At 39.1% G+C, this 24180-nt stretch overlaps 2 protein-coding genes across 3 annotated transcripts in view; one reads left to right on the forward strand and one right to left on the reverse strand.

The window, feature by feature from the left end:
- atp8a1 (ATPase phospholipid transporting 8A1) overlaps positions 1 to 12333 on the forward strand; it is a 417286-nt gene extending 404953 nt beyond the window's left edge. The window contains exons 35-36 of the mRNA XM_067988311.1: positions 7608 to 7699; positions 8650 to 12333. Of these exons, the coding sequence (XP_067844412.1) occupies positions 7608 to 7699; positions 8650 to 8747 (190 nt within the window). The 3' untranslated portion in view covers positions 8748 to 12333. The remainder of the gene's footprint in view (positions 1 to 7607; positions 7700 to 8649) is intronic.
- shisa3 (shisa family member 3) overlaps positions 1 to 23137 on the reverse strand; it is a 44115-nt gene extending 20978 nt beyond the window's left edge. Inside the window, exons 1-3 of one of the 2 annotated variants that reach the window (XM_067988330.1) lie at positions 22126 to 23137; positions 17535 to 18056; positions 8440 to 8519 (exon numbers count right to left, since the gene is read on the reverse strand). In XM_067988330.1, the coding sequence (XP_067844431.1) occupies positions 8461 to 8519; positions 17535 to 18056; positions 22126 to 22396 (852 nt within the window). In that variant the 5' untranslated portion in view covers positions 22397 to 23137 and the 3' untranslated portion in view covers positions 8440 to 8460. Of the gene's footprint in view, positions 1 to 8439; positions 8523 to 17534; positions 18057 to 22125 lie in introns of both variants that reach the window. The other variant, XM_067988322.1, reaches the window with a different exon arrangement.
- Positions 23138 to 24180: the final 1043 nt, after the last annotated feature.

The following is a 24180-nucleotide window of genomic DNA, read 5'->3' on the forward strand; positions in this document are numbered from 1 at the left end:
TATCATCCAATTCCCTTCAATCGTACCAGAACTTCTTAAAAAAAAACCATGACACATGTTCTTTGGAATCTAAATGACTTTAAACACCAGAAGTTCAGAAGTCAGATTTATTATTTCCTTCAACAGGTCTTTGGTCTGATGTTAACTACATGATTGATTATGTAATTTCAATTTCAATTTGGAGAAACTCTATTTTACCTAAAATGAAACATTGTTTCACCTAAAACTGTATAGAGACTACTTTCAAGCGCTGGCTACAGCTTCAAGAAATTTAAATCCTGGAAATTATCAGTTGTATTTTAATTAACATAAAACCATGTCATTGAAGTTGCACTTCACTTGGCATTTGACAATCGAATTTTACATATTAAAAAAGCTAGAAGCTATTGGGAAAGAGCTGGGGAGTAGGACTAATTGGATAGCTCTTTTAAAAAGCCAGCATGGGCACGAAGGGCTGAATGGCCTCCTTCTGTGCTGTATGATTCTATGATTCTAAGTGTGAAATACATGTATTTGAAACAGAATGCAAAAGATCCTACACCTCGTTTGACCACCGTAATAAAATTTAACCTAAAGCTGCCCAATTTCATCATCAAATAACGTAACATAATTCACCACTGGATCAAAAAGGATAGCACTCGTTAGTAAGACTAAACCCCATGGAGCATGTTGGTATTACTTTCTAACACAGCAACTAGGCTAGACATGAGATTAAAATGTCATCTAAATGGCTTTAATACCACTAATTTTGTAAAAAGCAGATTTAGTTATCTAACTATTCTATTTACAGGTGGATTTAAAAAGACGTTTATGGTACATTTGAGAAGATGTATTTAATCCAAACTCGTAACTCAAAAAAAAAATTTAGTTCAGGCAAATTCTAAACCAGTGATGTAATTTATTTTTTTACTTAAAACAATAGTACTGTGATAGGTTTAGGCCACTGAGGAACTGAAATAGCAATTCTGTAACAAAATAAATATTTTAATCCTTAGACTGTGGGCAGCTCCAGAGATCCCAGACCTCCCGGGCTTGCCATCTTTAATGTTTTCAGGTCACACACTTAATGTTGGAACCAGCAGTAATATTACTGTAACAAAGAATCGTAAATGTCAGAAACAGCTTTTATTGTGTACTAGCAAAATAAACATTTTTAAGTGACTAAATTTTCCCATCTTTTTCCTTATAATTTTATCCTTTTTAATTCACTCAGCCTGATTCCTCAGTAGAAAGTGTACAGCCTACCTCCTGAAACCAATTGCCAGGAAGCACAAGAGATAGTCCAGCATAATTCTCCCCTCAATGTTACTTTGTAGGCAAATGCCGCATCCAATTTAAATTTTAAATTTTAAAAAAATTAGACATTTGCTGATTTCTCTCTTTCCCCATTCATTCAGAATTATTTTAACTTCACTTTCACTTTAATTTTTAACTATTAAAATTCATTCTAGCACCTATAAATGTCCCTCAAAATAAATTTTGGCTGTTGCACTTGCATGTTTTTTTTTCTTCACTGGTCCTAAAGCTAATTTTTTATGCAATTGAGGCTCAAAATTCCAAACATTGACGTATTTGTATGAGAGACAATCCAGCAGCACAACTGAACCAATTAGATAAATTGCCAATAAATAAAAATTCCACTATTTCTAATGGATAGTCGGTGTGAACTGCCCGCAGCAATTGTTTTAAATATCTGCAGTTTTCGTTGCTAGTATTGTGGATGCAAAAGCTGATCCTTTTGGAGTCGGACAATACAATTATCATCCTTCATGTGAGGGGGACCCTGATAGTTCCAGTATAATAGGTTAACTTAGTCAAATATTTCTTCTGAGATTTATTTTGTTTTTCCCTATGCTACTTTTCCCATCACAAATGTTTCATCATCTTAACAAAAAACCACTTGGTTTGAAAAAGGTATATTTAAATTATATTAAATCATAACAAAGTGTAGAATTTCTTTTTTCTTTATATAAAAAAATACATTGAAAAGACATTGCAGTGAATAAGCTCCAGTTGCCAGAATGAGCTGACATTGTACAATGCTTTTCAACTCCGAAAGACATGGGATTGAATTCAACCCTAAGGACTTGACTGAAACAATCCCTCTCACTGGTGGCTTCTAAGAGACACTAGTAAATGTTCTGGCAGCCTACATCCAGTAAACAACAGTCTGCAGCACTTTTAAAATCTGTCATTCTTGGCTCAAAAGTACCCTGGTGGGTTGTGAATGCCTTTTTCTCATTCCATATGTTCGAAAAGTGGACTCTTGTATATAAAAAACATTCTGAGGCTGGGCTCCCCACTGCTTTGCCAATGTTGCTTAATGGTGTTACCAACCTGTATCTTCTAGTAATTCCCATGGGGCCAATTATGTAGGTATGAGGGGCAAGTTGGCTAAGGTAGATTGGGAAATTAGATTAAAAGATATGACGGTAGATAAGCAATGGAGAACATTTAAAGAAATAATTCATAATTCCCATCAAATAGACATACCCTTGAGGAATAAAAACTCCACAGGAAAAGTGATCCAACCCTGGCTAACTAGAGAAGTTAAGGATAGTATTAGATTAAAAGAAGAGGGTAACAATGTTGCCAAAAAGAGTAATAAGCCTGAGGATTGGGAGGGTTTTAGAAATCAGCAAAGGATAACCAAGAAATTGAAAAAGAGGGAGAAAATTGAATATGAGAATAAACTAGCAAGCAATATAGGAACAGATTGTAAAAGCTTCTACAAGTATATAAAAAGGAAGAGATTAGCAAAAGTAAACGTTGGTCCCTTGGAGGCTGAGACAGGAGAAATTATAATAGGGAATAGGGAATAAGGAAATGGCAGAGATGTTAAACAAATGTTTTATATCTGCCTTCACAGTAGAAGACACAAAAAACATACCGGAAATAGTGGGGAACCAACGGTCTAATGAGGGGGGAGGAACTTAAAGTAATTAAAACTAGTAACGAAAATGTTTTAGAAAAATTAATGGGACTAAAAGCAGACAAATCCCCTGGACTTGATGGCTTACATCCTAGGGTTCTATAAGAGGTGGCTGCAGAGATAGTGGATGCATTGGTTCTGATCTTCCATAATTCCCTAGTTTCTAGAATGGTCCCTATGGATTGGAAGGTTGCAAATGTAACCCCACTATTCAAGAAAGAAGGGAGAGAGAAAACAGGAAACAACAGGCCAGGCAGCCTGACATCAGTAGTAGGGAAAATGTTAGAATCTGTTATTAAGGATGTAGTAACAGGGCACTTAGAAAATCATAATATGATTAGACAGAGTCAACACGGTTTTATGGAAGGGAAATCGTGTTTGACAAATCTATTAGTTTTTTGAGGGTGTAACTAGCAGGGTAGATAAGGGGGAATCAGTGGATGTAGTATACTTGGATTTTCAAAAGGCATTCGATAAGGTGCCACACAAGAGGTTATACAAGATTAGGGCTCATGGGATTGGGGGTAACATATTAGCATTGATTGAGGATTGGTTAACGGACAGAAAACAGAGAGTAGGAATAAACAGGTCATTTTCGGGTTGGCAGATTGTAACTAGTGTCGCAGGGATCGGTGCTTGGACCTTAGCTATTTACAGTCTATACTAATGGCTTAGTTGAAGGGACCGAGTGTAATGTATCTAAGCTTGCTGATGATACAAAGCTAGGTGGGAAAGCAAGCTGTGAGGAGGACACAGAGTCTGCAAAGGGATATAGACAGGTTAAGTGAGTGGGTAAGAAGGTGGCAAATGGAGTATAATGTGGGGAAATGTGAGGTTAGGAAAAATAGAAAAACAGAATATTTTTTAAATGGTGAGAAACTGTTAAATGTTGGTGTTCAGAGGGATTTGGGTGTCCCTGTACACGAAACACAGCAAGTTAACGTGCAGGTACAGCAAGCAATTAGGAAGGCAAATGGTATGTTGGCCTTTATTGCAAGGGGGTTGGAGTACAAGAGTAAGGAAGTCTTGCTGCAATTGTACAGGGTTTTGGTGAGACCACAGCTGGAGTACTGTGTGCAGTTTTGGTCTCCTTACCTTAGAGGGAGTGCAACGAAGGTTCACTAGATTAATTCCTGGGATGAGAGGGTTGTCCTATGAGAAAAGATTGAGTAGAATGGGCCTATACTTTCTGGAGTTTAGAAGAATGAGAGGTGATCTCATTGAAACATATTAGATTCTGAGAGGGATTGACAGGGTAGATGCTGAGAGGCTGTTTCCCCTGGCTGGAGAGTCTAGAACTAGGGGACATAGTCTCAGGATAAGGGGTTGGACATTTAGGACTGAGAGGAGGAGAAATTTCTTCACTGAGGGTTGTGAATATTTGGAATTCTCTACCCCAGAAGGCTGTGGATACTCAGTCATTGAGTACATTCAAGACTCCGATCGATAGATTTATGGACTCTAAGGGAATCAAGGGATATTGGGATCGGGCGGGAAAGTGGAGTTGAGGTAGAAGATCAGCCATGATCTTATTGAATGGCGGAGCTGGTTTGAGGGACATATGGCCTACTCCTGCTCCTATTTCTTATGTTCTTATGACTGTAATATTGTGACCCCATGAGTTGGAAAGATTGTCCATTCTGTAGTCCTCAAGCATGAAATGTGTAAGAACTAAAAAAAAATTAACTTTTAATTTACACTTTATGCAAAGGTGAGGCATAATCTGAACATTCGAACTAAGCTTAGCATATTTAATGTCAGCACCCCGAGGGTGGTGTAATGTAACTCAGCACTTTGCTTAAGTGTACAAGTGATTTTCCACAATTTTTTTTAATCTATGTTTATTTATGTAATACACTTATGAGGAATACCAGGTGAACAGTGCTGTTCTACATTTTAATAGGACAGTGTAGAATAGCTTTAGAACTTAGACACATGATATTTATACTGGCTAGACGCTGATAGTTGATAAATAGAATCATAGAAAATTTACGACACAGAAGGAGGCCGTTCGGCACATCGTGTCCGCGCCAGCTGAGAAATGAGCCACCCAGCCTAATTCCACTTTCCCGCATTTGGTCCGTAGCCCTGCAGGTCACGGCTCTTCAGGTGCATATCCAGGTATTTTTTAAATGAGTTCAGGGTTTCTGCCTCTACCACCCTCTCAGGCAATGAGTTCCAGACCCCCACCACCCTCTGGGTGAAAAAAGTTTTCTTCATTTCCTCTCTCATCCTTCTACCAATCACTTTAAATCTATGTCCCCAGGTTATTGACCCCTCCTCTAAGGGAAATAGGTCCTCCCTATCCACTCTATCTAGGCCCCTCATCGTTTTGTACACTTCAATCAAATCACCCCTCAGCCTCCTCTGTTCCAAGGAAAATAACCCCAGCCTATCCAATCTGTCATCATAGCTAAAATTCTCCAGTCCTGGCAACATCCTCGTAAATCTCCTCTGCATCCTCTCTAGTGCAATTACATCCTTCCTGTAATGTGGTGACCAGAACGGTGTGCAGTACTCAAGCTGTGGGCTAACTAGCGTTTTATACAATTCCAGCATAACATTCCTGCTTTTATGTTCTATGCCTCAGCTAATAAAGGAAAGCATTCCATATGCCGCCTTAACCACCTTATCTACATGTCCTGCTACCTTCAGGGATCTATGGACATGCACTCCAAGGTCCCTCACTTCCTCTACACCTTTCAGTATCCTCCCATTTATTGTGTATTCCCTTGCCTTGTTTGCTCTCCCCAAATGCGTTACCTCACACTTCGGATTGAATTCCATTTGCCATTTTGCCCATCTGACCAGTCCATTGATATCTTCTTGCAGTCTACAGCTTTCCTCCTCACTATCAACCACACGGCCTATCTTTGTGTCATCCGCAAATTTCTTAATCATGCCCCCTACATTTAAGTCCAAATCGTTAATGTGTACCACAAAAAGCAAAGGACCTAGTACCGAGCCCGTCGGCACCCACTGGAAACAGCCTTCCAGTCGCAAAAACACCCGTCGACCATTACCCTTTGCTTCCTGCCACTGAGCCAATTTTGGATCCAATTTGCCACATTCCCATGGATCCCATGGGCCTTTACTTTTTTGACCAATCTGCCATGTGGGACCTTGTCAAAAGCCTTGCTAAAATCCATGTTGACTACATCAATTGCGCTACCCTCATCGATCCTCCTTGTCACCTCCTCGAAAAATTCAATCAAGTTAGTCAGACACGACCTCCCCTTAACAAATCCGTGCTGACTGTCCTTGATTAGTCAGTGCCTTTCTAAGTGACAGTGTATCCTGTCCCTCAGAATTGATTCCAATAATTTGCCCACCACTGAGGTTAGGCTGACTGGCCTGTAATTATTTGGTCTATCCTTCATTCCCTTTTTAAAACAATGGTACAACGTTAGCGGTCCTCCAATCTTCCGGCACTGCGCCTGTATCCAGTGAAGTTTGGAGAATGATTGTTAAAGCCTCTGCTATTTCCTCCCTGGCTTCTTTTAACAGCCTGGGATACATTTCATCCAGGCCTGGTGATTTATCTACTTTCAAAGATGCTAATCCCCTTAATACTTCCTCTCTCACTATGTTTATTCCATCCAATATTTCACACTCCTCCTCCTGAACTTCAATCCCTGTATCATCCCTCTCCTTTGTGAAGACAGATGCAAAGTATTCATTGAGAACCATCTTCCGCGTCCACACACAGGATACCTTTTTGGTCTCTAATAGCCCCTATTCTTTCCTTAGTTATCCCCTTGCTCTTAATGTATTTATAAAACATCTTTGCGTTTTCTTTGATTTTACCTGCTAATATTTTCTCATGCCCTCTCTTTGCTTTCCTAATTTCCTTTTTAACTTCACCCCTACACTTTGTAAACTCCTCTAAGCTTTCTGTAGTATTGAGTTCCCGGTGTCTATCATAGGCTTTCTTTTTCTGCCTTATCATACCCTGAATGCTTCTTGTAAACAATTTTACAACACCAAGTTATAGTCCAGCAATTTTATTTTAAATTCACAAGCTTTCGGAGGCTACCTCCTTCATCAGGTGAACGATCGTTCACCTGACGAAGGAGGTAGCCTCCGAAAGCTTGTGAATTTAAAATAAAATTGCTGGACTATAACTTGGTGTTGTAAAATTGTTTACAATTGTCAACCCCAGTCCATCACCGGCATCTCCACATCATGAATGCTTCTTGACATCCAGGGGGCTCTAGATTTGGCAGCCCCTCCCTTTTTCTTTGTTGGAACATGTTTACCCTGAACACCTTGAATCACCCCTTTGAATGTCTCCCACTGCTCTGACACTGATTTACCTTCAGGTAGCTGTTTCTAGTTTACTTCTGCTAAATCACTTCTCAGTTTAGTAAAATTGGCCTTTCCCCAATTGAAAACTTTAACTCCTGCTCTGTCTTTGTCCTTTTCCATAACTATGCTAAAACTAACTGTATTATGATCACTACCACCAAAATGCTCTCCCACTGTTACTTCTTCCACCTATATAAAACTGTAAATTTGTCTTATTTAGTGAAGAACTGTCAAATCAGCATTTTTAAAGTTCAGAATGTGTAATACGTTTTTAAAAAAAACTATCAAATCACAACCAATGGGAGAATGAATATTGACTTTGTCCTAAAGTATTTCAAGTAATTCTAATTCTCTCTTTCCTGAAAAGCTTAAGTGAACGTGCTCAACTCTTAAAGAATGTTTTTAAGAAGAACACTTTCAATCTGCACCGTTCTGATTCATTCCAGCAGAGCTCATCACGTAAGTATCTTTCTCCCAAGTGTTTCCTTTTTACAAATCATTGTCACAGGGTTTGGTAATTATAGTTAAATCCTTATGCTTCGAGTTAACTCTTTATGTGGTTCTGTTATGCTCCTGTTTTCTCCCCTCCCTTTCACAGTCACTGACCATAGAAGTACCCTCTTACAAGCAGATATGTAACGCCATGGATTCCTCTGTCATTTCTGACCTGGGCAGACGCAGGGGAAATCTGTCAATGGCTGAGGTGGATGGAACAACATTGTTTTTTTTTGTGTGTGTCTGTGTGTGAATGTTCCTAGCCAGTAATTTGGCTGAAAACTGGTGAGACTGATCGCAAGTTTTGGCAAGTGAGGAGGGCCATTCACCGCCATTGAGAAATGAACCCACTCGTACAGAGGAAGGTGTAGGCATCATGATTATTACACTTTCAGGAGATCCCTGCTTTGAAATGTTAGCACATCACAATCTTTTATCTCACGGTTCAGCTATTTGCATTTTATTTAAAATAAAATGAAATTATAGCACGATGATTATGAAGACTAGAAAAGGACAGTTGCTCCTAGTCATTTCCAGACGTTGATACTTTTCATCACGGTCTCTACGTGTTAACTAGATCTTATTAATATAAAGAACCATCTGCAAATTTGAAGCGTTATAAGAAACTCTTTGTAAATTAAAACACACAAACTTTTAGATGAAATATGAGTTCACCCTGCCGTTCAATTTTCATGTCTACTTACCTTCATAAATGAAAACAGAAGTCACTTCTCTAAGCTCCAATCTATCTTCTCTGACCATATGTCATCTGCTTCTGTGTTGCCTGCTGGGGGAGGGGGGTTTATAATTATTGATAATATAATGACAATAAACACAAAATGCATCACAAACCGTTCTTTTGTACTTTAATGAGTTACTATGCATGATGTGCTACTTTATTTCTATTTTTATAGACGGTTATGCCTTCTCCCAAGATGAGAATGGCATTGTGTCCCAGTCTGAAGTGGTCAGGGCCTATGACACCACCAAACAAAGACAAGATGACTGGTAAACACCTAATGCAGGAACATGGATTGCAAACAAGTTCTTTAAATGAGAATGGGACATCAGACTTCAAAAGCTGAGATATCTAAGTATGAAAACTGTTGGTATAAAGGTCTTGCAAAGGCATGGATAGGTTGGTCTTTGTAAATTTTATGAAGGAGGAACGTGCTAATCACTTTTGTTGTGTATTAAATAGACATAAACACTGTGCAAATCTACTTTAACATAAACTCACTGTTAGATTGCCAACACAGTACTCATTAACAACTGATTGGCAGGACTTGAAATTTCTCACTGTGCACTTGATGGGCTGTCTTTTGACATAATTGTTTTAAAAAGGCAGATATATAAACATGAGTGATATTTTGATTTAAACTCTGATCGATATGAGCATTCATTTAATGTCTTTAGGGCAGATGTGTATTATAATTGAATACTACTTCCTAAATTTCCCTGTTCATTGCAAAATATAATGTAGACCAATTAAAACTTCATATTTTTGTCACTGATTTTTTTTTCTTCTTTGGGTGTTTAACTTTTGTTGCTATTTCTCAAAAAAATTCTTCTGGAATATGCTTTTTATTTCTATCTAGGGGGTTCTTCATTTTGAATGATTCTGGAGGAAATATTTACTCCAATACTCCAAAGTGATACACCTATGTTGTGGAGGTGTACCTATACAAATCTACCATAACAATCCTGGAGTAATTTTTAATCTTCAAGTCACTGAAGAAAGTGCAAACTAAATAGGAAACTGTTCAAAAAGATAAAATATAATACTGGTGCTGCTCTTCTGGTTGTCATTTTTTGCCAGAGCTAAATCTCAGCATGAGCTTTAGTCAACATATCCGCCCTATTCTCCAGTGTACTGTCATAGGAATGGAGCAAATTTCAAGTCCCATTTGTAACTTTCCTGCTTCACCCTTTGTGGAGTGAGACTTGCACATGCAGTGATTGGTTAAAAGATATGACTACTGCCTTTTTGGCACTTGCTTCTGAACTATGGCCTTGGATATGCTTTTGCTTTGCCTAATATTCAAATTAATTTTCAGAATGAAGCAGTGTTGTATCTTTTATGTGCCTGGCTACGTGTCCTACTTTATGTGCTTGTGAAATGAGTGACTTTTTAATGGGTTTAATATTCAACAAACATTGTTTAAATATTTTTTAATTTGCAAAATAGCAGGGATTTAAACTGCTTTACATCTCAAATGAGACAATGAGTGCAGGGGAGACTGTTCCTGGTATAAAGTAGTACATTTATATAGCTGATGTTTTAAAATAACAGTACAAGTAACTCCTCCTGGATAGAAGATTTCCTTATTTCTTTCTTGCCCGCTGAAATGGTCAGTTATATTGAAGGTTTTTCCTTCATTCTTCTCACACGTATTTTGCCACGAGCCTAAAAGCTGTTGTGCATAAAGATTAAAATGAAGTTTAGTTAGCAATTGAAAAAGATACTATAATTATTGTGTTACTGGCTACCCTCTCTAATGGGGTTAACTCGAGTCCTATTTTACATTAACATTATCTAGATTGCTTAATTCCATGGGTGGATGTGCCAATTCATGACGCTTTAAATTCCAAGCATTTTTTTTTGGTGAATGTACAGCTAAGATTTATTTATTTCTTCAAGCTGATCTTCAAGAAAAATTCATTCTTCAATTACAGGATTAATTTCAGCAGCACTGATGAATCGTGGCAAACAGTCTGGTTTCACATTATTGCTAAACAACTTTTTTCAAAGTCAATAATTTCCTTCCTGGTACAAGTTAAATGAAATTTACTTTACCTGTATTGTGTGTGTAATTCTGTGCCTGTCACACTTTATGCAGACCTGACTAGTAACCTGGATGTGACTTGTATGTCGGACCTCAAATTTTGACTTCATAGAGGAAGGTCCTTTATTGTCTATTCACAAGCATTAGTGTGTGTTTTTTTTTATATTGCATGAATCTGCCTTAGCTGCAAACACAACACATATTCTAAAAGCATTTATCAGCATTCCATTTTAAAACTGGTCTTTAGTAAATCTTTATTATGGAAACTGCACATAAACAATGTAAAGGGTATTTTAATGTTCCAGTTTTATCATTGAGTATTTGCCACAGAACATCTAGATTTGACTATTTATACTGGATATGAAAACAGATTTCAGCAAACTGAGACATAAGGCAAGAACAGTGGAATAAATACATACTGTCCACCCAAATTGGATGAAGGGCCTCGTGAACTTGTGCTACTAAGTTTGAGACTATAACATGCAGCATAATTTGCAATGTTCCATCCTCTGAAAGTAACTTAACAATAGTAAACTTTGCTAGTACTGCAATTTCTGCATATTTGCAGCAAACTGATGTTGCAGAATATGACACAAACTCAAAAGTAGTAGCAAAAGTAAAATATAACTTAAAATACACATGTTTTGAGAATAGAATCCAGTTACTGTCATCTCTTGACTTGCAGCTTGCTGTGTCCATATGCTCATTCTATGTTCTGTGTTTGTCATAAAATCCTTGAATGAATGTCAGAAAGATGGAAGCTTCAAAGTCTGTAATTACTTCGTGCTGTTTTTTAATCAATGATAGCTGTTGTCTTCCTCCCCTATGGGAGGTGCACTGTGTAGTGCGTTTGGTTGTCCTGTCTGTATTCTTGTCTAAGTGCATGAGGTCAAGTGTTACATGTACATTGTTAGTGCATGACTAATTTTCTGATCTTGCTACATTTCTGTGCAGGGTTAGAGACAAATGATTCAGATTAATAAAAGGTAACACCATGCAGCAGATTTCAGCAGACAAAGTAATTGTGTGCTACCTGGCCAATTATTGAGTGCGTCCTCCATTTTGGGAAAAAAAATCTTTGTCAGTATAACTGACTAATGGCTTTAAATTATTTTGTAAAATTTTAACTCTCAAGTATTGGTTTGGAATTCACACTGACTTGTTAGTATCCATCTTGTTCTGTGAAAGGTTGTATCAGAATAGGCTATGGAATGTGTACTTTGCTTTACTTAGCCTTAAGACTACACAATAAAAACATGTGCAAATATTACAATACATTTTAAATGAATTGATTGTGACTACTTCAAAATAAGAAATCAAACTTCATAATGATTTTGCATTGACTAGTTTGTTCAATGTGACAACAAAGTGAAAGTTTAATGCATGTTTACTACATTAGTAATAAGTAAACAAAAGTTCGCCTTCCATTGTTGCCAGTATTGTATAGTATTTAAAGTCAGTCTAATTTAATGGTGGAATTTGGTTTGAAGATGAAACATATTCTGAACATTGGGTCAGGATTTTATGCCAGACTTCCAGAATGTTGATTTAAATTTCTCTGTAGTTTGGTTTTGCACTGCATGAATGGTGACCTTCAAATTCAATGTTCATTGTATTTCTCAGGTTTAGTTTTAACTTACAGTAAGGAAATGCACTGTGTTTTATATTTTGTTGTAAATCCTCAGTACTGTATTTTTTTTATTTTGTTAACTTGCCACTGACTCTTGTGAACTGCATGGTGGAAATTGCAACTCTTAAATGTTCTGTCTTTTGATTGTCATAAGGATCACATAATAAAACTAAATTTGCAAATCTTGTCCATCCATGTGTTCATGTTTTATTTTAGCATGCGTTCACCCATTTTAAAATCTTAAAGTCAGGTAAGAGTCACAAAAACAGATTATATTAAGTGTGGGCAGATTGATGGCACATGCAGTTCAATACAAAGAAATGTGAACTAGAATGTTTTGAGAAGAAGCAAGCATACCCTAAATGGTAAAAATCACTAAGAGTGGAGGAATAGAGGGATCTAGGAAGTGCAGATACATAGATATTTAAAGGTGGGAGTGCAGGAAGAAAAGGCTATAAAATGACAAATTGGATTCTGGGTTTTAATCATAAGGGGCACTGAATATAAAAGCAAAGAAGTGATGTTGAATTTGTACAAAACTTTGGTTAGACCAAGTAGTTCTGGGAACCCGGTTATAAGAAGCATATTCAAGCCATAGAAAGGTAGTAGTGAAGAAAAGCTTGAAAAATTAGAACTGTTTCCACTGGATAGTTAAAAGGAGATATAATAGAGATTTTCTAAAGGGTATAGAGTGAAAGATTGTTGGTAAATTGGTAGCAAGGAGGCTTAGCCTGAGAATGATCACTAGAAGAATGAGGAGAAAGTTTGAAGAAATTTTTTCACACAGGTTTATTAGAACATTGAATGCTTTACTACTGTTGTCTATTGAGGCAGAGACTAAAGTATCATTTAAAAGGAATTGGATACATATTTGGAAAGGAAGAATAGAAAAAGATACGGGAAATGGATTACAGTAAATAGCTCCAGTCAAAGTGCTGACAGCACAAATGTGGTGGGACAAATGGACTGTGATTATAGCTCATTTCTGTGATTGTATGCTAATTATGGCACACATGCAAATGTCAAACTTGAGATTAAGGTAAACTAAAATCTTTCAAATTTACACCTAAAAAAGAAACTACTGCAGTAGAATGGTCTGAATCAGATTGCAATATTAAATGTGCATGTTTCCATCAATAAATTCGGAGATCAGTGCTGGTCAAATCATGGCACACTATTCTCTGTCAAAATCATAGAATTATTAAGTGGTGGCTGCTATCTGTTGCTGAATGCCATGATGTCTGTTGTGTACAAAAAAAACTAAAATGTAATAAAATCACCCACCATGAACTTTGTCCATGCTATATATGTTATAATGGCACATGTTAGATCATGTTATAAAGGAGTAACACATTGTGGTTGAGATCACATTGATAAACTTATTGAGCTTTGTTCTCACTGATTGACATTATCTCAACTTCTCAATGTATTGCTGCATTTTAACACACTCCACCTTACATTATCTTGTACTCTAGTGTAGTGGTTATGTTACTGGACTAGTAATCAAATGAGCAGATGAAAATGATGGACAGGAAAAGACCCACGATTTCATCAAGCCTGTCATATATAGTTGTGATGCTGTATTCATCACGATACAGACACTACCTACCCATCTGGAGCCATGTAATCTCCTTGGAGAAGCAAAAAAAGATTAAAAACATAGGCCAATGAGGGGAAAAAATCTTGTAAATTCCTCTCCTCCCCCTTTAGAAGATCAAAACTAGCCCATCACATTTGCCCTAATTTATATTACAGGGTATCTACCTCTTGTACAAGGTGATCTCCGCCCCAGCCAGAAATGGATCCAGCTCTCTTGAAGGAATACAGAGAATCAGCATTCACCACACGAGCCGGCAACCTGTTCCACAGGTCTACTCTTCTCTGGGGAAAGAACCACCTCCTAACATACAACCTAGTTCTACCCTTGCATAACTTGTAAATGTGACTCCTGGTTCTTCTCTAATTAGCCAGTTGTAATAATTGGTCCACATAAACACAATCTAGTCCCTTCATTCTTTTATAAATTTCAATCAAATCACCCCTGAGTCTATGCTTTTCTAAAATATACAGACCCAGTTCTTTGAGCCTGTCTGGCTAACTAAGGTGTTTTAGACTGGGAATTAATCTTGTGGCCCTCCTCTGCACCCTTTCCAAAGCCTCTATATCCCCCACCTTGTGAGATGATCAAAACTGGACATTGTATTCTAACTGCGGCCTAACCACGGTCTTGTACAAGGGCAAAATGTTATGCTTTGTTTTGTAGTGAAATGCCCTGTGAATACAACCTAGAAACCTGTTTTTTTTTTAAGCTATAACTTCATGGCATTGGTCATGAACCTTTAGAGAGTGATGCACTTTAACACTCAGATTTCTCTCACTGCTGGCTTCAATTCTGTTCCCTGTAGGGTAGGGTTACCAACTCTGGTTGGAGGCATTCCTGGAGGTATGATCATCTGATGTGCTACCTGTAAATATTATTGCGTTGATCTTATAAAAAGTTGGGTCCCCTATAGTTGAGTGCTTTTGCACCGGCAGCTGTTGTACGAGAAGTTCTGAGAACCAGGAGGTCACCCATGAGCAGGTAAAGAAGGTAAACTGAGGGTGGAGAAGAGGGGAATCAGAAAGTAAGGGAGTGATTTGCAGTGAGGAAACCAGAGGTGGGAGGAACTTTGATTCCACCAGTAACTAATAGTTATTGGTGCAACTTCAGTGAATTACTAATAGTAATATTGGTAATACTCTGATTCCTCTTATAACCAAGAGTAATACAATAAATCACTGATAGTCTATATGTAACTGGTAGTAATAGGTGTAATGCCCCGATATCCTACCTGTAACTAGTAGTAATCTTAAAGCCGCTGATATTCACCCTGAAACTACGGTCAGAATTCCCGTGCTGTACAAGATGTGGTCAAGCCCCCCAGCTGTTGCCACTTTTAATAAAGCCCAATCTCTTCTCCACTCCTTTGACTCTGGTTTGAACTCAGATTGTGTGAAAGTGACAACTCTGAACTAGGAGCCTCAGTCAGAGCCAATCTGTAGTTGGATTTTTCATGTCAAAACTGAACCAAATGAAGAGATCGCATAAGGGCAGCGGGCTCGGTGTTTGAAGCTCTTCTCGCAAGGCACATCGTCCTAAACTCAGCTCAGCACCAACATTTCTAAACCACTGTGGGACATGCACAGCTGCTGAAAATTTAAGTCACAATATTGAGACTTGAAGCCTACAACCAGACATGAAGGCAATCTTGATTCCTTAAAATGCATTGCAACTACTGTATCAATAAAAGAAAAAGGTTGCATACCTTAAATTGGCATATTAAATATGTGTGAATACTAAAACCATCATTAGAGCAGCAGGAATCCAAATATACTAAAATTCCCAATTCCCTCCTGATGTTCCTTGAGCTAAAGTTCACACATTCTGGATTTGTGATGTTACTTTAACTCCAGATGGTGCCAAAGAATTGCACTGAGCACCTTGTAAAGGGAAATGATTACACAATTCCAGTTATCCAAAGGAGACTCAGTTTGATCTGACCCCATATGAATGTACATTTTTAGAGTTGCTTTTTTCAAAAAAAATACTAAGTGCTCTTAATAATGTTGTGGAGATGCCGGTTCCCAAGTTCTTTGGAATTGGCAGATTCCAGTAAAGAGACATCAGACTAATGAGTCCTATGTGTGTGTATGTGAAGGACCTTCTTTTGAGTGACAGGTTTTACTATGGTATTTCCCTTTATGTTGACTTTTTTTAATCAGGTGTCCTTCTGTACTGAGGAGGTCCTAGGGCTTGATCATCCATTGACTCCTTTGTCTGTAGCCACTTATGGTCTAGGAGAAGCAGTGTCAGGCACAATCAGATGAGGCTTCTCACTCCTACTAGAGTTGAGGTTGACATCACTTCAAACAAGATATTCCCTGAAGTGAAAAGATAGCAAACTTTCTTTGGTAACCATTTGGGTAGTCTGGGCTCTTCATTCCTGCACAAGGGGATGATCCCACCTATGCTGAAGTAGGGTGGATACATCCTACTCCTTGGCACTAATATTGAACCACTGGTAGCTTAGGGAATGTGGAATTCAAAATCAGAGGAGGTCTGTGTAAGTTTATCCAAGCGAAGTCCACAAGACTATTTACCCAGCCTCAAGCATAAAATAAAACCAGGATATCAAAGAGAAAGTACCTTACTTTACAATTCTATTTTGTACACTTATTTTATTAAAACAATTTTAATTTCAGATCTTTAAGTTAACATTCATAATTCTGGAATAGACATTTTATAAAATATTCCTATGCAATATTGTTTCTGCTATACATTTAGTTTAGTCATTTAATTAAAATAACAAGTGATTACTAAAACAATTAGTAATTTAGGTGTATTGTAAATATGTGGAGGATGGGTCCGAATTAAGAATGAATAATCAGCTGCAAATGCTTCCTCTATAAATTAATATTTTTAAAATTTCAATATTTAGATAAGTACGGCATTCAATTGCAAAAAAAATTTAAGTAGGGTCAAATAAAAAAAAGTTCAATTTTCCCTTGAGTTCGTTGTCCTCAGAGATCTGTTCAAATTCTGTCTGTTATCCCATGACAAATATTTATCCCCGTAGAACTCTGGCACTTCAATTATAAGCAAGCTGAAGCTGCAGAGTCTGAAGACAGTCTTTTCATCTTTTTAAACTAATATATATATATATATATATGTATGTATTTGTAAACCTTTGTCTTTTGTAACTCTGATTAAATTCACAATTCACACCTTTATGCTAGTGGCCGTGACTCCGATAGTTTCCAGTTGCCAATGGCAGATAAATTGTACGGTTAGAGTGCTAATATAGGGAAATACGGCATTTTCCGCGAGCCACACACCCAACCTGAAGGGTGGCTCGTTCAAAAATGACTTCAGTGTAATTGTTAATCCTGTGGTAGTTAGGGAGGGTCGTATTATTCTTGATGACTTTAATAAAGGCACTTTGTGTAAATTGTGAGCAAGAAAATTCGCTAAGTGAATGGTGACACTGTCAAAAATAACATGAAAAAGTCCGATTTAAAAAGTTGGACCAAATGATCATTTTCCACGGAGATAAGGATCAGCTCGAAATAACCATCAGCTCGGCGCAGAGCTGGGGCGGCCCATCAATATTTGTTATAAATCCAATTGATCTGGGGGTCCAAATGTACTAGGAATGGAAAAATAAACTTCCACCCAGCTGTTTATCATGGAGTTCTACCACAGTGCCCTGCTCCCAACTGTCTAGCTGGTTGGGGAGTGCACCCCTCCATATGGAAATGTGAAACTACCCTTTCTAAAGGGGAGAGGGCTGCTTCACGTCGCTGTTATTAAACGTGATCCCTTTCCAAAATGATATCTATAGACCTGCGTTGCTGTATATCACTTGTTCGGCGTTCTGTCCCGATGCGCTCTGAGTCTTCAGCCGGTTTTGAGTGAAATCGTTGAAACTTTTGCCCGTTGTGAATGGCTCTGGTTGCAGGGTGTAAGTGAAGTACTGTTGCGGAACTAGGAACCCCTGGCCCTGGCTGAGGTGCAGGCCTTGTCCGGCCTGCAGACAGCCGGATGAGCTGTAAGCCGGTGGAGGGGATGGGACGAGGCAGCCGTGTCCTGGCTCCGTTCTGCTGATGGAGAATCTGTGAATGGAGCCTCCAGTGGAGCTGGAACTGGTCGCGGTGCTCGATTGCCTGGACGGGGTCCTCAGGTTTGTAAAAGTTGGGATCATAGGAATGGTCTCTGTCTGATGGCTCCGCATTGAGAATCGCATTGGCTGCGGATTTGGTTGCTTGGGTCTAAGGCAGGTACAACAATAAACTGCCACCAGGGAACCCAGGATGATGAAAGCAATGAATATGGAACCAACAATGAGAAACGGCACATAGATAGGCTCTGCAGAGAAATAGAGAATAATAAATATGCTTAGAGAGTGGGAAGTAGAAACTGCAGGGTATACATCAACATATCCAAATACCAATTATATTTACAGAGACAGGTTAAATAATATCGGAGCAATATTATATTTTCACAGATGTACGGACTTACTAACACATACCTACTATCCAGAGCCCACCAATGTGAACATCGCCTTGTTTAATAAAATTGTATTTACTTACCTAATTGTCTGATGAATGCGAATAAATTCGTAGAGGCGAGAGGAGTTTCAATTTACCATTTCTCATCAATGAAGGGCCTATTGTTTTGTTGAACATAAGTTGTGTTTCTAATGAACAATATTTTCAAAACATTCCCAAATTTCTTCTGAACTTGCAAGATGTGACGAGAGAGCTATTCGCAGCTGCATATTGAATTTCGGGGCATTATTCTACCGTAAAACTATTTGTGAATCACAAGGCAAATTATAACGAAAGTAGAAACAGATTGATCCTAAATATAGAGCAGGCAATGCCAGATAAATACTCCGCGGCGTGACATGTAGAATCTACAGCAGCCAACCAAGCAGATAGATGAGCTTGAAATGGTAATTCAATGTCGCACACTTCCCTGTCTGACACGTCCTGCCCAGCACCTACACTGCACACTGATCACTTCTATCTAGAAAGGGAACGTGTAAAGCAATTTAACCAAAACATATACACCGTTGAGCACAACGCTGATCCCTGTACCCGAACCGTTAAAGGGATTTTTTTAAACATCACTTTGTCTAAAATGGTGTGTTCGAAAGGGTAGTTAGCTAATGGGCTGAAAGCTGACACCCCTCTATGAACTCGTCAGTATCAGAACACTGTGGGATGGACAGTGTCTTCTTACAGTGTATAGAAAGATCTGTCCAGAGAAATATTCCAAGCAGCGACACGTGGATCATTTTTAGAAATAAGTGAGACGTAGAGAGAGCCTAAAATACGTTTTGTATATCTGGATACCACCGTTAAGTGTAAATAGAAATTGCTCAATTTGCATTGTTTCAACAATATGTCCAAAACCAATGAAATGTTATCGATCTTTTTTTGTAAATTAAATTATATTAAATTGTCTTACTCATTCTTGCAAATATCAATTTACAACATGTGCTTTTTTCTTTATCTACATTTTTTACATGATATCGTGTTAAAATGTGTCATTAATTAATATTTGTTTTATACATTAGATATTCTATTTTGTACTTTTTATCTTGTGAACACTATTGTCCGAGCCGTCTTTGTAAATGTATCTATTTTTACTGAAAATGCATCCAACTAAAAGGAAGTGTGTGATTAAAAAATGTTGCATTGATTTAATATCATTAAATATTGTTGTGCTAAATCCCTGAATTAAAAATTCCCTAGAAACAGCACTTTGGAAGCAAAATCGCAAAACTTTTAAAAGTTAAAATGCTTCGAATACAAGTTTTTTATTATTACTCCAGTTGGAATTCTCTGCAAAATTGTCAGGAACAGGTAGTGTTAGAATAGAGAACCCACGCCAAATAGCAAAAGTTTTTCCAGAAAGTTGGAATGTTATTTTCTCTTAAAATAGTTATTGTACAATTGGCATTTTTCAAACGAGCCTCTAAGAAATGTTCCCCGATAGCTCCGATTCCGATTCCAAGGGTAAAGTTAACTAGAAACCCCCAGGATGGAAAATCTCAGTCAATTCCTACATTCTTTGAATTAAAAAGGATTTGATAATTGTGAAATGGCAAAATAATTTTTACAAAGTCGTTTATTTCTTTTTCCTACAATAACAGACTCCCGAAATAAACTCATAAAACGTAGATTTTTTTAAAACAAAACGAAAACGATTGTTCCAATCACAATGTTAAGCATCTTGGGGTGATGTCCTTATACAAATCCCAAACTTCCCGTCATTACTTTCACACAGTGCAAGTTCCATATTTTAATGGATGCATTTGACATAATGGTGTTTAAAATTAATCAACGTAGTCCACCGTGTCTGTAAATTATTTTCAAACCGTTAGTTGGCATTTTGAACAGTTAAGAAAAATTGCAGAATCTGCACTTTATTCCGTTTGCCCCGAGTATTTGACCGCAGCTCTTCCTGGGCGTGCAATTTGATTCCAGAGATAATCCTTTGGAAATGCGTCCAGTTCTGACTGAAAATTGTAAAGTAATAAAGCGAGATGCGGCGTCACTTCAACAAGGCGTGTTGGAACTAAATGCCATTCTACTGTACTTTCCCACTATATTCACACCCTCCACAGCTGAAGTTAGAAGGTTGTACGTTAGCTATGAATTGTGACTGTATCTGCCGTCTATTCTGTTCCTAAACCAACAATTCACCATGCATTTTTAAACGTTTTCCGCAGAGAGTGAATTCCTTTGCACTAATCCCATCCCTTAGTGTCGGATATTAGATTTCTGCTGATAGTGTGCTGGGCCAAGCGGAACTCTGTAAATCTAATGGAAAGTTGAGAAAGTTTGAAACTGTGCCGGAGATCTCAGGAGATCCATCAGTGTCACGTTCTGGAGATTGCAGTTGTATTTGATACCAGAAGGAGTGTAAAACGAGACTGGATCTCTGAGGTTATCAATACAGAAGCTGTCACACAGACAGTCGTTTACCCGGGCTTACCTTTCTCTCCCTTTATACATGGAGCTAATGCAATTTCATGCTCATCTGATTCACTGAAAATTCACATCTCAAGCTAACACACCACTTAAAGAGACACTATCCCTTTCCGAGGACCCATCCATCTCCTGCTGTAATACAATCTACTAGAAATTAAATCTGTTCAACTTGACACCCCAAGCCTTCAGAAAACCTCTTCAAAGTCTAGCCTTGTTCGGTTGAACTTGAATATCAGTTTGGAAACGAATACTTTATTAACGGTCTTTAAATTACAGACCGAAAATGACGGGCGGCGGTAATTTTTTTAATTAACTAATTAATTAAAGAATAAAATGTATTAAAAGCCCTTGGAATTTCCTAAGTGTCGAATGAATAAATTCACAAGACAAGGTGATGTATGTTTGTCTGCAGAGATCTCGCCACTCTAGTCCCCATGTTCTCAAATGTAGTTTGACGAGTTCCAGGTTGATATACAGCAGAAAGTTGGTTAGGAATAACTACAGGTTTCATTTCTCCCCGTTCCTGGAAATTTAACTCCGGGGGAATCTAAGAGCTAATGCAGTAAATATTGTGAAGATATTCACCCGCTGACGAGATTCTGCGGACAGGAGCATTTCTGCCTCCCCCCCCCAAACCAACAGCCTCAATGGATACTTTATATACAAACTATAAACAAATGCAGTTTGTGTTCACTTTAGCACAGGGGAGTGTGTGTTTAGGGTGATGTTCCTGGCGATTTGTAGAGTCGCAAACACCTACAATTTTCACAAATAAATACAGATCATAACATGCGCCTGAAAATAAACTACTGGCAATTCTTGAAGGGGCGAATTGCAAAAGCAGAAACTGGAGAAAGTGCTGAATGTGGAGAATGCAAAATGTAAACTGACCAAAAATAAACTCAGCGAAGTGAGATTAACTGAAAATGACAGAAAGCAACCCGCATGTATTACATGAACGTTCATAAACTGGTGGGGGAAATACGTTAATATTTCGGAGGCAACAAATGCCAAACGCAGTCCAGGATACCAGTCCTGTGTTTGGATGTGTTCTTTTCTGTTACTGCGGATAAGAACGAATTGATCCGGTGACCAAGAGTTCACGAAAATCCCCATTTCCCCAACACTCTTTCGTCTGATACATCTGTGTGTTTCGCTTCACCACTCACCAATATTGACTTTGCTACAAGATGTCACGGGTAGTTGACTCGGGGCAACTTTAGGTAACTAATGGTTTTCAATAGCTGTTATCACCGGAAGTTTCCCGAACTGATGTTCTGGAATTAATCATTTTTCGATGTAAGTATATTGTAAGTATATTCGATCTGTTTACACCGAGCATCAGTTATTCATTAAGGCAAAATAAAATGGTCTGACAACAGAAATGGTTATGTTATAACCACCGTGCCCAAGTCTCCCGAGGTGACACTTACGTGCTGAGTAGTTTGGGGTTTGCTGGTCTCTGTCGTTAGTGCAGACCCCCTGGTCCAGCCTGACTTCCGCAGCCGCACAGCAATATCGGAGAGAACACGAGCCGCAACAGATCGTGGCGTCCAAAGTATCGTAATCCTCCGGGCACTGGAAGCCGTCGTGCCATTTCCCAGCACTGTCAATCCAGCCATGGCAGAACTCTCCCTGGGCACCGCAGATGCCGACATTGCAGGTGAAAAAGCCAAGTACCAGACAAGGTAACACTCCCATCATCCTGCCTCACTTAACTGACAATATCGGGTCAAGATTATCCTGTTTTTTTTTACTTGAATGAGACTGTTGTACTCAGCATTGTTTCAAGAAAATTAATTTTATTTTTAAAAGTTCTCCTTTGAGCACGAATGCAGAGCCTCATAATAGTCCCAAGTGCTGGTACTTTTTACTTCCTGCAAATAAACGAGGTTTTGTTTTCAGTTGGCTGAACCAGTTTTTTTAAGCAGTGCTTTCCATTTCCCAAACAATGGTGAGTGCGCTCTTTAAAACCCCAGCCCGCAGGAATGCAGTGAAAGTCTCATTGTTACCCGCACTACTCGAAGAAGAAATCCCCAACAACACTCAGGTGACTTACTTCAGGACAATGCAAACCCACCTGAAGACTGAGCATTTTCTGCGTTTGTTTTAGCACAATGGAAGGTTTGAGCAAACGAAAAAATTAATCAACCGTGCTTAAGATCATGTGTGAATCTGATCTCTTCTTTCCAGCGCCTGATGGTGTTTGACACATCGGAACTGCCAGTTTCCAGACAAAAAAAAAAGTTTCTTTTAACCATTAACCGCTGACAAACAGATGCCAAATAAGTTTTTTTTCTCTTCCCTCGTTTAAATATTCTTCGGTATTTTCTCCCAAGTATCTCCGGAGCTGGATGCAGTGTTTAGTGGTGTGTGAGAGGCCGGGTATCACAACATGTCAGGGGCTCTTGCTGCCCATTGCCCTGTGGGCGGGCGGATCTCTCGCTCTCTCTCGCTCAGCTTCAGTCCCGCCCACGCGCCAGCCGGGGGGCCAATCGGGAAACGCCCGCGCGCGCCCCCCCCCGCGCACCCGGGAGTGTGCACGCGCACGCGCCCCCCGACCCTGGAGTGTGCACACACGCGCGCCCCCGACCACTGAGAGTCCGGACACGCGCGTCCCCGACCACGGAGAGTACAGACACGCGCGCACCCGACCCTGGATTGTGCACACACGCGCGCCCCCGACCCGGGAGTGTGCACGCGCGCGGGGAGCCGGACACGCGCAGTGTTTCGTCAGCTCTTCCACCCGCCAACCTTTAACTCTTGTTTCCTTCTCCGCAGCTGCTGCCCGACTTGCTGAGTATTTCCAGCATTTTCTGTTTCTACTTCAGATTTCCAGCATCCGCAGTATTTTGATTAAGTGCGGTGTGAGGGTATCCCTGAGGTCCGAGCGACTCCGAGTTGTAGCAATGATATTTTGTTCTGATGAGAATCTTTGAATAAGATCCAATCAAATCCTAACACCCTCCCCAGACTCCCTGACAAAGTATATATTTTTAAATTCATTGGGCAAGGCTGGCATTTATTGCCAATCCCTGTTTGCCCTTGAGAAGGTGGTGGTGGGCCTTCTTGAACTGCTGCAGCCCAAGGTGCTCCCACAATATTCACATATAAAAAGCTAAAAACACTGGGGTTGAATATCCGCGGGAGTATCCCCAATCATCCGCTGTGACTTCAGCGGATACCCCTAGAGAATGGCCGTTTACGCCATCTATGAACATACGAAATTAGCGGGCAAGAAAAGGCCAGCTGGTCCAAGCTTGCTTCACATCATGATGGCTGGAGCAACATGATTAAATACTTCCTCCCTCAACCATTCCCCCTCCGGCTCTTCGCCCCACTCCCTCGCAGCCATGTAATCTGCTGGAAGAGGCAAAAAAACAGAGAAAAATCCCAGGGCCAATAAGGGAAAAAAATACTCTGGAAAATTCCTCTCCAACCCCCTAAAGCCATCAAAGCCAGTCCATGTGTTATCTGTAAAGGAAATT

The sequence above is a fragment of the Heptranchias perlo genome, chromosome 1 (assembly GCF_035084215.1).
Source record: "Heptranchias perlo isolate sHepPer1 chromosome 1, sHepPer1.hap1, whole genome shotgun sequence".
NCBI classification, from domain to species: domain Eukaryota; kingdom Metazoa; phylum Chordata; class Chondrichthyes; order Hexanchiformes; family Hexanchidae; genus Heptranchias; species Heptranchias perlo.